The 14799-nt window shown below is 43.2% G+C and overlaps 1 protein-coding gene across 1 annotated transcript; it reads right to left on the bottom strand.

Moving 5' to 3' along the window:
- Window positions 1-1418: 1418 nt before the first annotated feature.
- Window positions 1419-2966, bottom strand: LOC115147389 (high choriolytic enzyme 1). The gene has a single exon (XM_029689619.1). It carries the CDS (start codon window positions 2419-2421, stop codon window positions 1612-1614), a length of 810 nt encoding a protein of 269 aa, XP_029545479.1. The 5' UTR covers window positions 2422-2966; the 3' UTR covers window positions 1419-1611.
- Window positions 2967-14799: the final 11833 nt, after the last annotated feature.

Here is a 14799-nt window from a genome sequence, read left to right as displayed (position 1 = left end):
ACCCTAACCTAACCCTAGCTCTAACCCTAACCTAACCCTAGCTCTAAGCCTAGCTCTAACCCTAACCCTAGCTCTAACCCAAGCTCTAACCCTAACCTAATCCTAGCTCTAACCCTAGCTCTAACCCTAACCCTAGCTCTAACCTTAGCTCTAACCCTAGCCTTAGCTCTAACCCCAACCTAACCCTAGCTCTAACCCTACACCTAGCTCTAACCCCACCCCTAGCTCTAACCATAACCCTAGCTCTAACCCTAACCCTAGCTCTAACCCTAACCCTAGCTCTAACCCTAACCCTAGCTCTAACCCTACGCCTATCTCTAACCCTAACCCTAGCTCTAACCCTACTCCTAGCTCTAACCCTAACCCTAGCTCTAACCCTAACCCTAGCTCTAACCCTAACCCTAGCTCTAACCCTACGCCTATCTCTAACCCTAACCCTAGCTCTAACCCTACTCCTAGCTCTAACCTTAACCCTAGCTCTAACCCTACGCCTATCTCTAACCCTAACCCTAGCTCTAACCCTACGCCTATCTCTAACCCTAACCCTAGCTCTAACCCTACACTTAGCTCTACCCCTAACCCTAGCTCTACCCCTACACTTAGCTCTAACCCTAACCCTAGCTCTAACCCTAACCCTAGCTCTAACCCTAACCCTAGCTCTAACCCTAACCCTAGCTCTAACCCTACGCCTATCTCTAACCCTAACCCTAGCTCTAACCCTACTCCTAGCTCTAACCTTAACCCTAGCTCTAACCCTACGCCTATCTCTAACCCTAACCCTAGCTCTAACCCTACGCCTATCTCTAACCCTAACCCTAGCTCTAACCCTACACTTAGCTCTACCCCTAACCCTAGCTCTACCCCTACACTTAGCTCTAACCCTAACCCTAGCTCTAACCCTAACCCTAGCTCTAACCCTACACTTAGCTCTACCCCTAACCCTAGCTCTAACCCTTCACTTAGCTCTAACCCTAACCCTAGCTCTAACCCTAACCCTAGCTCTAACCCTACTCCTAGCTCTAACCCTAACCCTAGCTCTAACCCTACGCCTATCTCTAACCCTAACCCTAGCTCTAACCCTACACTTAGCTCTACCCCTAACCCTAGCTCTACCCCTAACCCTAGCTCTAACCCTAACCCTAGCTCTAACCCTACTCCTAGCTCTAACCCTAACCCTAGCTCTAACCCTACGCCTATCTCTAACCCTAACCCTAGCTCTAACCCTACTCCTAGCTCTAACCCTAACCCTAGCTCTAACCCTACGCCTATCTCTAACCCTAACCCTAGCTCTAACCCTACACTTAGCTCTACCCCTAACCCTAGCTCTACCCCTAACCCTAGCTCTAATCTAACCCTAAATGATGTAGTGTGGACAATTGACTGAAATGACTTGACAAAAGAAAGACAGAGGACTTATGTGCTTCCTCATCAGATTTATTTTTATTTCCATTACTGTCAAGTAATGAACATGACAAAATGAGTTAACCCCACGTTGCCTTCAAACAACACAATGCCAGATCGTTTTAACATTGACAGTCCAACATCAAATTCAGACATCAGATTCAGACATCAGATTCAGACATCAGATTCAGCTCCAACTTTTCCCTCCCTTTAACACCTGTAGAGCTTGTTAACCCTCTGAACATCAATCGCAGACATCTCCAAGCTCTGTCCGATGGGCACAGTGGCGTCAGGAATAGGAGTGATCGTCTCCTTCCTATACACAGTGCTGAACGACCATCTATTATAATGCATGACGGAGGAGTAGTCATAGGGAATGTCCAGGTTGTTGGTGTCCTCTTTGTCGAAGTTGGGCTCCTCCCCGCGTTCAACATACTCCCAGTTGATCCTGATGTACTTGTCGCGGTCACTCCTGTTCTGTTCGTGGTAGAAACCCAGAGCGTGGAGCAGCTCGTGCTGGATGGTACCGTGGTTAACACACCCTCTTTTTTCGAGGGATACGAGCTGCTTACCTCCGGTTTTGCCAACCCATGAAGAACAGCCGGATCTGCTTTCGATGCTAAGGTAGTCCCTCTGGTTGCTACGTTGGACGAAGCGCACGCAGGTCTTGGTGTGGAAGGTGTTCATGGCTTGCTTGATCTTCCCCTGGGAATAAGAGTCAAAATCTGAGCTGAGCGTGTAAGGAACCTTGACGAGGTTCTCTGACTTCTTCCTCTCCCAGAGGCATTTGTTGGACCACGAGCACCTGATGGCGGTCCTGGTCCTTGGGACCATGATGTCTCCTTCCATCAGCATCTCTGTGGTGGCATTGTTGGTCTCCAGGATCCTGGTGGTGATGTCCACCAGATCATCTGGGTCTTCTGTGAAGACCATCTCATCTTTCTCATCAAGCTGGATAGGGTGGGCCTGTGTGAGTCCTAGGAAGAGGAGGAAGAAGGAGAGAGGAAGAAGGTAGGCCATTTTTCTTAGCAGTCGGAGAGACTGTTTGTGTGTCCTCTTTTGCTGTGGCTCCCAGACCGGCCAGCCGGATGCCTGACGACGACCCAGATCACACAGGACACAACATTCTCAGAAGCCTCAACTCGTGACCAATCCAGCCTTGAACTGGTTAAACCTGCTGGTCATCACTCTCTGTACCCAAAGTAGCAAATGTTTCACTGTTCCCATTGTTCAGTTGAAAGTTGTATCAATTTCATATCAACCAACGTCTGTACTGATGCATGTATGTGTAATTCAGAATGACTATGTAATCTTCAGACAGAATAGTTAGCCGTGTCTTTTGCAAGTTGTTCAGGTCAGTTCAGGTAATGTAATGTTTCTATACCAGAGCTGTAGGGGTTGTCCAGCTATGCTTATACAGTCTTTATGATGCACCACCACCAGACCAGACACTCTCCCCACACATTCCTAAACCAGAAACTCTGATTGTAATTGCCCTACTCTGAAGCCATTGTAGCCTGGTTGAGGCATTAAAGTCTTAGTGACTAGGAACATGGTAAAGGACAGACAATACTGTATAGTCAACAAGTGGGAACAATTTCATTTGATTCAATAATCCGGTTTACATTAACACAGCGTTTTAAAGGCCTTATACCCAATCATTCCAATCCTAGCTGTGCTGAAGACATTGTATTGGATACACATAGACTGTGTGTCTGGGGCTAGTGTTTGTAGGGTTATGGAAGAGTGGAGGGACAGGAATGCTGTTTTTGATTCTGTTAGACTCCATAGCAGCACAGCAGAGATCCTAAAATGGTTGAGGATTGTGAATGGTGTAAGTGGGTGGTGACGGAGTGGGTGAGTGAACAACAGATAGAGAACAGGCTGAGTACCTCTCTCTGTGTATATCTCCCTCGTTCCCTCTCCCTCGCTCCCTCGCTCTCTCTCTCTCCTTCCCTCTCCCTCTCTCTCTCCCTCTATCCCCCCCTCTCTCCCTCTCTCTCTCCCTCTATCCCCCCTCTCTCTCTCGCCCTCTCGCCCTTTCTCTCTTTCTCTCCCTCTCTCCCTCTCTCTCCCCCTCCCCCATATCCCCTCTCTCTCTCTCTCTCTCTCTTTCTTTCTCACATACTGTAATTCATCCTCCAGTATTTATCTACATGTGTGTGCCACACACTGGTACCCTCCCTCCTCCTTCCTACAGCACATCATCAGACATAACCACAGTTCCTTGTCTTCATTCATCACGCCTGAGGTGAGAGGGCGAGGAGAACTGGGCCTGATGTATGGTCGTGGGCCTGACATACAGACGCTGTCTCCATACGTTCTGCTTCACACTGATTAAGCTACACAGTGTGAGGGACGACCTTGGATCAACTGCACTTCAAGGATAAAGATCTGTATACGGCTGAAAGCTACACACTCCTCTATGGTGAACCATCACTCTACTCTAGTCACCCTCCCTAATGGTACATTCACATATAGAAATGACTAGTAGTCTAAGGATTAAAAGCCACCCGTGTTAAGTGTGTTTAAATTATTCAGCCTTATCAACAAGTGCAAAGCTTCTATTTATTTTTCCTTTGATTTTTGTATTCCTTAGCAACCTGATTAATATGTCTTTATTGCACTGCTGTCATGTTCAAGCTTAGTTAATCGACTGTGAGTTGACTCTACTCTTGTGGTACGGCAGATAGCACCCCTCTTATCACATACAGAGATTCATATAACATTCATGGGAGTTAGATGATCAAGACAGACTATGGTCTCTAATGCCACCATATTCCCTAGATACAGATGTAGGATCTTAATGTGAGCCCGTTTGCTACATCAGGAAAAGAATCCTGCGCAAGAGGAAAAGTGAATTATTATGTGGATTATAATTAATGGACATTTTTATAGGCATTGATACATTTTTCATTAGGGCAAATCAAGTCTGACATTTTTAAGTGGAAATTACCAACTTTAGAAGCCTTTTTTGAACCTTGAATACACTTCAAGTTTACGTTTCCTGCTGTGCAGGAAGATTCCTGCAACAACAGGATCAAATTAAGATACAGCATCTGTAGTGCAATACTTTTGACAAGCCCTCCCCCTATGTAGTGCACTACTTTTGTCAAAAGTAATACACTTTGTAGGGAATAGGGTGCCATTTGGGACGCACAGTATGTTCCTATCCAGGGTGTGTAGATGAAACTAGTGATGTGATGGATGAGTTTTACACTACAGTACAGTGCTGAGAACACACAGATGGAATGAGGAGGGAGAGAGAGGAAGAGAGGGGGAGAGGAGAGGAGGAGGAGAGGAGGATGGGGGAGAGGAGGAGAGTGGGCAAGGGGGAGAGGAGGAAAGGGGGAGAAGAGAGGAGAGGGGGAGAGGAGGAGAGGAGGAGAGGAGAAGAGTGGAAGAGGAGGGGGAAAGGAGAGGAGAGGAGGATAGGGGGAGAGGCGGAGAGTGGGCGAGGGGGAGAGGAGGAAAGGGGGAGAAGAGAGGAGAGGAGGAGAGGAGAAGAGTGGAAGAGGAGGGGGAAAGGAGAGGAGAGGAGGATAGGGGGAGAGGCGGAGAGTGGGCGAGGGGGAGAGGAGGAAAGGGGGAGAAGAGAGGAGAGGAGGAGAGGAGAAGAGTGGAAGAGGAGGGGGAAAGGAGAGGAGAGGAGAAGAGGAGGAGAGGGGAGATAAGGGTGTATTAACCAACTATCTTTCATTAGGGGTGAAAACTGACCTAAGATCAGCGTTTAGTGGCAGCTTTATTGTACTGCACTTCTGTCAGACGTTGAATAAAATACTTGCATGATATCATAACCAGTAATTAAGCACTAACCCTTGTATTGTACAACATGGACAGAAGAAGTCTATTTAGACCTGCTAATTACACCTGGATGTAAACTGAACGTGCAAGTTTTCAGTAGGCATGGTGTTGTGTACTCTGACCAACATGGATTATTAAGGGATGATCACCTAGTTGGAACTGTGGGGTTAGACTGGGAGAAACTCCCATTGGGTGTTTGTACAGGACAGGTAGGATGAACATCAACCCATAATCCTAATCCAGACACACCTATGAAGGTTCTGTATAAAATACATGGTTTCCCTGGACTCCAGCATCCAGACACACCTATGAAGGTTCTGTATAAAATACATGGTTTCCCTGGACTTCAGCATCCAGACACACCTATGAAGGTTCTATATAAAATACATGGTTTCCCTGGACTTCAGCATCCAGACACACCTATGAAGGTTCTATATAAAATACATGGTTTCCCTGGACTTCAGCATCCAGACATAGCCAAGAAGTCTGTCAGACGTTGAATAAAATACTAAAATGTAAGTCTGCCAGTCTAGGGAGTCTCTATGCATCCAGACACAGCCAAGAAGTCTTCCAGTCTAGGGAGTCTCTATGCATCCAGGCACAGCCAAGAAGTCTTCCAGTCTAGGGAGTCTCTATGCATCCAGGCACAGCCAAGAAGTCTTCCAGTCTAGGGAGTCTCTATGCATCCAGACACAGCCAATAAGTCTTCCAGTCTAGGGAGTCTCTATGCATCCAGACACAGCCAAGACATCTTCCAGTCTAGGGAGTCTCTATGCATCCAGACACAGCCAAGAAGTCTTCCAGTCTAGGGAGTCTCTATGCATCCAGACACAGCCAAGAAGTCTTCCAGTCTAGGGAGTCTCTATGCATCCAGACACAGCCAAGACATCTTCCAGTCTAGGGAGTCTCTATGCATCCAGACACAGCCAAGAAGTCTTCCAGTCTAGGGAGTCTCTATGCATCCAGACACAGCCAAGAAGTCTTCCAGTCTAGGGAGTCTCTATGCATCCAGACACAGCCAAGACATCTTCCAGTCTAGGGAGTCTCTATACATCCAGACACAGCCAAGAAGTCTTCCAGTCTAGGGAGTCTCTATGCATCCAGACACAGCCAAGAAGTCTTCCAGTCTAGGGAGTCTCTATGCATCCAGACACAGCCAAGAAGTCTTCCAGTCTAGGGAGTCTCCACAACTGCAGCAGAAGAAGAGGACATCCAAAGACTCTTCCCTCCAAAGACTCTCCTCTCCACTGCCAAGAAAGATGAGCTACTTTAGTTCTCTCGCCTTAGTTCTTGCTAGGCCTCTTCATGGGGATGACGAGGATGGGGGATGATCTTCACAGAAGACACAGATGATCAAATGAAGACCCCAAATCTGTACAAGTGTTAAAGGAATGGGAGGCATGAGTGAAAAGACATTGGATTTAAAGGTGGACTTTATTTGAAATGAGGTTTTAGTTCCAGGTCCAATGTGTCTAATTATTTTATCATAATGTCAATTCATTGTAATAGCATGGAAGTAAAAACACGTTTCATTAAACAAAAAAGTTATCCTCTAGCACCCTCAAACTCAACTCTGGACCTGGAAGCCAGTTCCTCTGAGTTTTCTCATTCCTCCTGTCTGATCAGGGATTGATTTAGACCTGGGATACCAGGTGGGTGCAATTCATTATCAGGTAGAACAGAAAAGTAGCAGGCTCCGGACCTCGTAGGTTAAGAGTTGAACACCCCTGCTGTAGAGTTTTCCAAATCATAATCAGTATTGAATCTTGTAGGGACTGTGTATTAGCAAGCCTCCCTCATCAGCCTGTCAGAGATATGACTATTAATGCACATCTGATGGGTTTTGTTCAAGTATCAGGGTTGACTTGGGGGTGGTAGTGTGTGTGTGTGTGTGTGTGTGTGTGTGTGTGTGTGTGTGTGTGTGTGTGTGTGTGTGTGTGTGTGTGTGTGTGTGTGTGTGTGTGTGTGTGTGTGTGTGTGTGTGTGTGCGTGTGTGTGTGTGTGTGTGGGAGTTCATCTTCCTGACAGAGTGTGTGTTTGGCACAAAGCACAGACTGTGGTGCTCTGTCTGATGACCGCACACACGGACATAGAGCAGGGTATTTGTGTGGGCTGTCAAGGCTCCCACATGCCAGCTCTACACTCTCTGTCTGTATCCCAAATCCCACTACTTTTGACCAGGGTCCATACTGTATGTCTCTGGTCAAAAGTAGTGCACTATGTAGGGAATAGGTGGACTTTTGGGACGCAACCTGTCTCTTGCACACACACTCTCTTGTCTGGAAGAGGGGATCACCTCGGAGGAGTGAAATCACAGGGAGAGATAAACTGACTTGACTGAGTTTGTCCTGAAATGTTCACCTTGAAAACAGGAGGCGGAGAGAGAGAGCTGTGTGAGAATGTTTTTTTTGATAATCTCTCTATGAGGAAAAAAACGTTTTTTTGAGATATATAATTTTGACTTAAATTCAGTTTGAATTACATTTAGATTGTAGTCATTTAGCAGACACTTTTACCAGAGCAACTTACAAGACATCTTTATGTAGTAAAGTGGTTGGCTTAATTACCAACAACAACGAGACGGCCTACAGGGAGGAGGTGAGGGCCCTCGGAGTGTGGTGTCAGGAAAACAACCTCACACTCAACGTCAACAAAACAAAGGAGATGATCATGGACTTCAGGAAACAGCAGAGGGAGCACCCCCCTATCCACATCAACGGGACAGTAGTGGAGAAGGTGGAAAGTTTTAAGTTCCTCGGCGTACACATCACGGACAAATTGAAATGGTCCACCCACACAGGCAGCGTGGTGAAGAAGGCGCAACAGCTCCTCTTCAACCTCAGGAGGCTGAAGAAATTTGGCTTGTCACCAAAAACACTCACAAACTTTTACAGATGCACAATCGAGAGCATCCTGTCGGCTGTATCACTGCCTGGTACAGCAACTGCTCCGCCCACAACCGCAAGGCTCTCCATCACTAACATTGAGTGGCTGCTGCCAGCATACTGACTCTCTTCCATCTCTAGCCACTTTAATAATTACAAATTGGATGTAATAAATGTATCACTAGTCACTTTAAACAATGCCACTTTATATAATGTTTATATACCCTACATTACACATCTCATATGTATATACTGTACTCTATACCATCTACTGCATCTTGCCTATGCCGTTCGGCCATCGCTCATCCATATGTTTATATGTACATATTCTTATTCATTCATTACACTTGTGTGTATAAGGTAGTTGTGAAATTGTTAGATTACTTGTTAGATATTACTGCATGGTCGGAACTAGAAGCACAAGCATTTCGCTACACTCGCAGTGACATCTGATAACCATGTGTATGTGACCAATAAAATTACATTTGATTTGATTTGATTTGGTTGTTTTAAGGGTGTAGTTGAACTAAAATTACCACATTTTCCCACTAGACTGTAAAGTGATTGTTCCCTTGTGACAACCCCCTTAGAGAGTACTGGGTGGTCTATGTTCTCTTGTGGTAGGGAGGGAAGCTTGTTCTGCAATGGCTCATCTGAAATGTGACCCAATTATTGTTAAGTAGCACACTGTGACGAGGGGCAAACCGATCTCTCTCACACACACACACACACACACACACACACACACACACACACACACACACACACACACACACACACACACACACACACACACACGCACACTGTGACGAGGTGCAAACCGCTCACACACACACTGTGACGAGGGGCAAACTGCTCACACACACACACTGTGACGAGGGGCAAACCGCTCACACACACACTGTGACGAGGGGCAAACCGCTCACACACACACACACACACACACACACACACACACACACACACACTGTGACGAGGGGCAAACCGCTCACACACACACTGTGACGAGGGGCAAACCGCTCACACACACACACACTGTGACGAGGGGCAAACCGCTCACACACACACACACACACTGTGACGAGGTGCAAATTGCTACGCTGCGTCTCAGACAAATAAACGTACTAACACAAAATGTCAGGCCCTCCACTTGGATAACATTTGGGCTGTGTCATGGCACATAGGCTAGGAAGTGTTCGCTGTCATTACAATGTCCACTAAGAGGACAACTTTGCATCACAACAGATGCCAAGACTGTTGACTTATGCTTTAATATATCTAGCCTATCTAAATAAGTTGATTCACGAATTATAGAAATGTATTTCTTGTCATGAATCAAGATCCATACAATCCTCTGCCAGATAGCCAGCTTGCATCCATCTCAATCCCAAGCAAGCCAAGCAACAAGCCTAGCAACAAGAAACAAGCCCTAACAGCAAAAGGACCTAGTCACACTAAGAACAGTCCAAAACACAGCAACAAGTGTTTCTTCTTTTAGTTCCCACCGTGTCTCCATGGTCCACTTCCAGCCAAACTGTATTTGCTACCACCAGCCAGAATAGCAGGCCTGGCTATCCTCAGGGGGTCAAGGAGGGCTTGGTACCCAGCCAACAGTGCACTGAGCTGGGCCGGGAAGGAAGGAGCATTGGGGGTGCTGGAATGATCTATGATCCATACCCCCGTGGTTGTATTGAGTTATGGCAGACAGACAGGCAGACAGACAAGTTATGGCATTTTAGTATATAGATTGATAGATGGGTAGAGGTTGATAGAAAGGTAGAGATTGATAGAAAGGTAGAGATTGATAGATAGGTAGAGATTGATAGATAGGTAGAGAATGATAGAAAGGTAGAGATTGATAGAAAGGTAGAGATTGATAGAAAGGTAGAGATTGATAGAAAGGTAGAGATTGATAGAAATGTAGAGATTGATAGATGGGTAGAGAATGATAGAAAGGTAGAGATTGATAGAAAGGTAGAGTCTGATAGATAGGTAGAGATTGATAGAAAGGTAGAGATTGATAGAAAGGTAGAGATTGATAGATAGGTAGAGATTGATAGAAAGGTAGAGATTAATAGATAGGTAGAGATTGATAGAAAGGTAGAGATTAATAGATAGGTAGAGATTGATAGATAGGTAGAGGTTTAACGTTATATTAAACAAAAAAATGTAAATTGATAGATAGGTAGAGATTGATAGATAGGTAGAGATTGATAGAAAGGTAGAGATTCATAGAAAGGTAGAGATTGATAGAAAGGTAGAGATTGATAGAAAGGTAGAGATTGATAGATAGGTAGAGATTGATAGAAAGGTAGAGATTAATAGATAGGTAGAGATTGATAGAAAGGTAGAGGTTTAACGTTATATTAAACAAAAAAATGTAAATTGATAGATAGGTAGAGATTGATAGATAGGTAGAGATTGATAGATAGGTAGAGATTGATAGAAAGGTAGAGTCTGATAGATAGGTAGAGAATGATAGATAGGTAGAGATGATAGGTAGAGATTGATAGATAGGTAGAGAATGATAGAAAGGTAGAGATTAATAGATAGGTAGAGATTGATAGAAAGGTAGAGATTGATAGATGGGCAGAGATTGATAGATGGGTAGAGATTGATAGGATAATTTCATCTTTGTTGGGTATCCTAAAGCGTTATCTATAGGACAATATTGGTCAAAATGAATGCTTCTCTCTAGACAGAATAGCTTTGCAGAAAAGCAATAATTGTTTTTGGAAGGCCGACACACACGCAAACTTGATAATTGTTTGGTAGAACGATTCACCACTAAATAAGAAGCATATCTTTCTGATTCATGTACGATCTTTGCTCACACTGATTTCTCCTACACATCTGGCACAAGTTACAACCTCTCTGTGGGGTTACGAGGATCTGCTTTAGCTGTGTGGAGGATGAGGTCAGGGATATAGTGAAGCCATGGATTGCAACAAATATTCTAGGAATCCATTAAATTATGTGTTTCTATATTATGGGATCACAGAGGGCTATATTGTTTATGAAAACAGGGATTTTCGTAAAGAGTAATTATGTTTAATATAATGTTAAAGCTTAGCTGGATATGTATTTCGGTGCATGGCTACAAAGCTCTTGTTGGCATCCGAACAGTATGTATAGGTCAGACAGGATCGTGGAGGCAGTGTATTAACAAAGTGTATGGGTCATGCACCATGTACAATTCCTCTCTGATATATGATACAGTCATACTGGGACGTGTGTGTGTGTGTGTGTGTGTGTGTGTGTGTGTGTGTGTGTGTGTGTGTGTGTGTGTGTGTGTGTGTGTGTGTGTGTGTGTGTGTGTGTGTGTGTGTGTGTGTGTGTGTGTGTGTTACACTGTTATACATGACATATGACCATGTGCCATGTGCATGTATGGATTCAATAGGATGGAACGGCGATGACAGCAGGAATCATTAAATCATACACATAAAATGTGTCCTGACTGCCTGGGTTTTCAGTGGTCCTTGGTGGCTCCCGTTCTGCTGTGGGTGAGATTAGTGGGGTTTAACTGGTCATGTACAGCTGGTCTCATTGGCTTCTATTTGTAAATGGTCATAGAAATAAAATGAAATGTGTTGGCAACATACAGAAACAGTACAATATGTTTAGAAGATTAGATCTTTCAAATGTTCTGCTGTAGGTCCACTAAGGCTATGTTCACCAGACAGTCAGCGTGCCACATCATAATATATCATGTATATATAATATAATATATTGGCACCTATTCATCCAAAGTAGGCAGATGCTGCTTGAATTGTGTGATGATGTATACCAGGATAAAGAGGGATTCCCGAACCAACAGATGACTGGATAAACAAAATGTATCAGTTCTGTACCGACACGAAAAAGAGTAGTGAGTACTCAGGCAGTGCCCTATGGTTAAGAAGTATCCTGGTATTATAACTGGCCCTATGGTTAAGAAGTATCCTGGTATTATAACTGGCCCTATGGTTAAGAAGTATCCTGGTATTAGAACTGGCCCTATGGTTAAGAAGTATCCTGGTATTAGAACTGGCCCTATGGTTAAGAAGTATCCTGGTATTAGAACTGGCCCTATGGTTAAGAAGTATCCTGGTATTAGAACTGGCCCTATGGTTAAGAAGTATCCTGGTATTAGAACTGGCCCTATGGTTAAGAAGTATCCTGGTATTAGAACTGGCCCTATGGTTAAGAAGTATCCTGGTATTATAACTGGCACTATGGTTAAGAAGTATCCTGGTATTATAACTGGCCCTATGGTTAAGAAGTATCCTGGTATTAGAACTGGCACTATGGTTAAGAAGTATCCTGGTATTAGAACTGGCACTATGGTTAAGAAGTATCCTGGTATTATAACTGGCCCTATGGTTAAGAAGTATCCTGGTATTATAACTGGCCCTATGGTTAAGAAGTATCTTGGGTATTATAACTGGCACTATGGTTAAGAAGTATCTTGGGTATTATAACTGGCACTATGGTTAAGAAGTATCTTGGGTATTATAACTGGCACTATGGTTAAGAAGTATCTTGGGTATTATAACTGGCACTATGGTTAAGAAGTATCTTGGGTATTATAACTGGCACTATGGTTAAGAAGTATCTTGGGTATTATAACTGGCACTATGGTTAAGAAGTATCTTGGGTATTATAACTGGCACTATGGTTAAGAAGTATCTTGGGTATTATAACTGGCACTATGGTTAAGAAGAATCCTGGTATTATAACTGGCACGTGCGATAAATCAATAGTCGGGCCTTGCCATTGAACCACATCAGAACAAATGTACCGCGTCAGAACACTAATTCCCTACCAGCTTTTCCATAAACATAGACTTCAGGGTGAGAGGGGGAGGAGGGGCGAGGGCATGTGGTGCGGAGGGGGTAGGAGGAAGGGTGTGCGCAATGGGGAGGGGAGGGTGAGGAGGGAGGCAGACAGGTGAGGGGTAAGGAAGGGGAATTAATTCATTAATGACAACATTAAACACTACCATGCCAACGCTGGAACTATCTGGAACTCTCTCTGACACAAACTTTGCTTATTTACTCTACAAAGTACATCAAGAGGAATACGGTTTACACAAATAATTACCCCAGACACTTTCCCTCCTCATAAAATATAATTCCTGCACCACTTGCCCAAATAAACTACATTAAGAGCAACCACATGTAGCCACTTCACTACGGTGTGAGGGGAAACTTGGCGTAGACCAGGTCACAAAATGGCAGCTCATGGCCATATGACTGAGAGATGGTGCATTAAGTGGCGTGCGTGCTCGTAAGACATATTAGCACATTAAAAGATGTTAATATTTGAACCCAATTGTAAATGGAGTTAGTATAGACTCTCCTTCCCACGGTGGTTCTTGTTAGTTAATGAATACCAACTGCTGCTCAAATAAACCTTTCCATCCAGCGCCACACACATACCCTCAGATCAAAACAGCTAGACTCCAGTATAGGCTATGGTAGAATAAAATATCAAACAGTGAAGGTAGGTAAATAAACACATTTAAGAGGCCAGTGTCATGCTTGATTTCCTTATCAGTCAATCTGTCTCCATATTGATGTTTTTGCTTATAATATACCCATAACAGCTGTAACATATACAGTATAGTGTGTTTTATTATTACTGTAACATATACAGTATAGTGTGTTGTGTTATTACTGTAACATATACAGTATAGTGTGTTTTATTATTACTGTAACATAGACAGTATAGTGTGTTGTGTTATTACTGTAACATATACAGTATAGTGTGTTGTGTTATTACTGTAACATATACAGTATAGTGTTAGGTTATTACTGTAACATATACAGTATAGTGTGTTGTGTTATTACTGTAACATATACAGTATAGTGTGTCATGTTATTACTGTAACATATACAGTATAGTGTGTCATATTCTTACTGTAACATATACAGTATAGTGTGTCGTCTTATTACTGCAACATATACAGTATAGTGTGTTGTGTTATTACTGTAACATATACAGTATAGTGTGTCATGTTATTACTGTAACATATACAGTATAGTGTGTCATGTTCTTACTGTAACATATACAGTATAGTGTGTCGTGTTATTACTGTAACATAGACAGTATAGTGTGTTGTGTTATTACTGTAAAATATACAGTATAGTGTGTCGTGTTATTACTGTAACATAGACAGTATAGTGTGTCGTGTTATTACTGTAAAATATACAGTATAGTGTGTCGTGTTATTACTGTAACATATTCAGTATAGTGTGTTGTGTTATTACTGTAACATATACAGTATAGTGTGTTATGTTATTACTGTAACATGGACAGTATAGTGTGTCGTGTTATTACTGTAACATATACAGTATAGTGTGTCATGTTATTACTGTAACATATACAGTATAGTGTGTTGTTATTACTGTAACATATACAGTATAGTGTGTTGTGTTATTACTGTAACATATACAGTATAGTGTGTTGTTATTACTGTAACATATACAGTATAGTGTGTTGTTATTACTGTAACATGTACAGTATAGTGTGTCGTGTTATTACTGTAACATATACAGTAGAGTGTCACGTTATTACTGTAACATATACAGTAGAGTGTGTTGTGTTATTACTGTAACATATACAGTAGAGTGTGTTGTTATTACTGTAACATATACAGTAGAGTGTGTTGTATTATTACTGTAAAATATACAGTATAGTGTGTCATGTTATTACTGTAACATAT

This window comes from Salmo trutta, chromosome 14, assembly GCF_901001165.1.
Source record: "Salmo trutta chromosome 14, fSalTru1.1, whole genome shotgun sequence".
Lineage (NCBI taxonomy): Eukaryota > Metazoa > Chordata > Actinopteri > Salmoniformes > Salmonidae > Salmo > Salmo trutta.
This window is presented reverse-complemented; position numbering and strand designations above follow the sequence as displayed.

Coding starts and splice junctions, on each gene's coding strand:
- LOC115147389 (XM_029689619.1), bottom strand. CDS start 2,421: ATGGCCTACCTTCTTCCTCTCTCCTTCTTCCTCCTCTTCCTAGGACTC.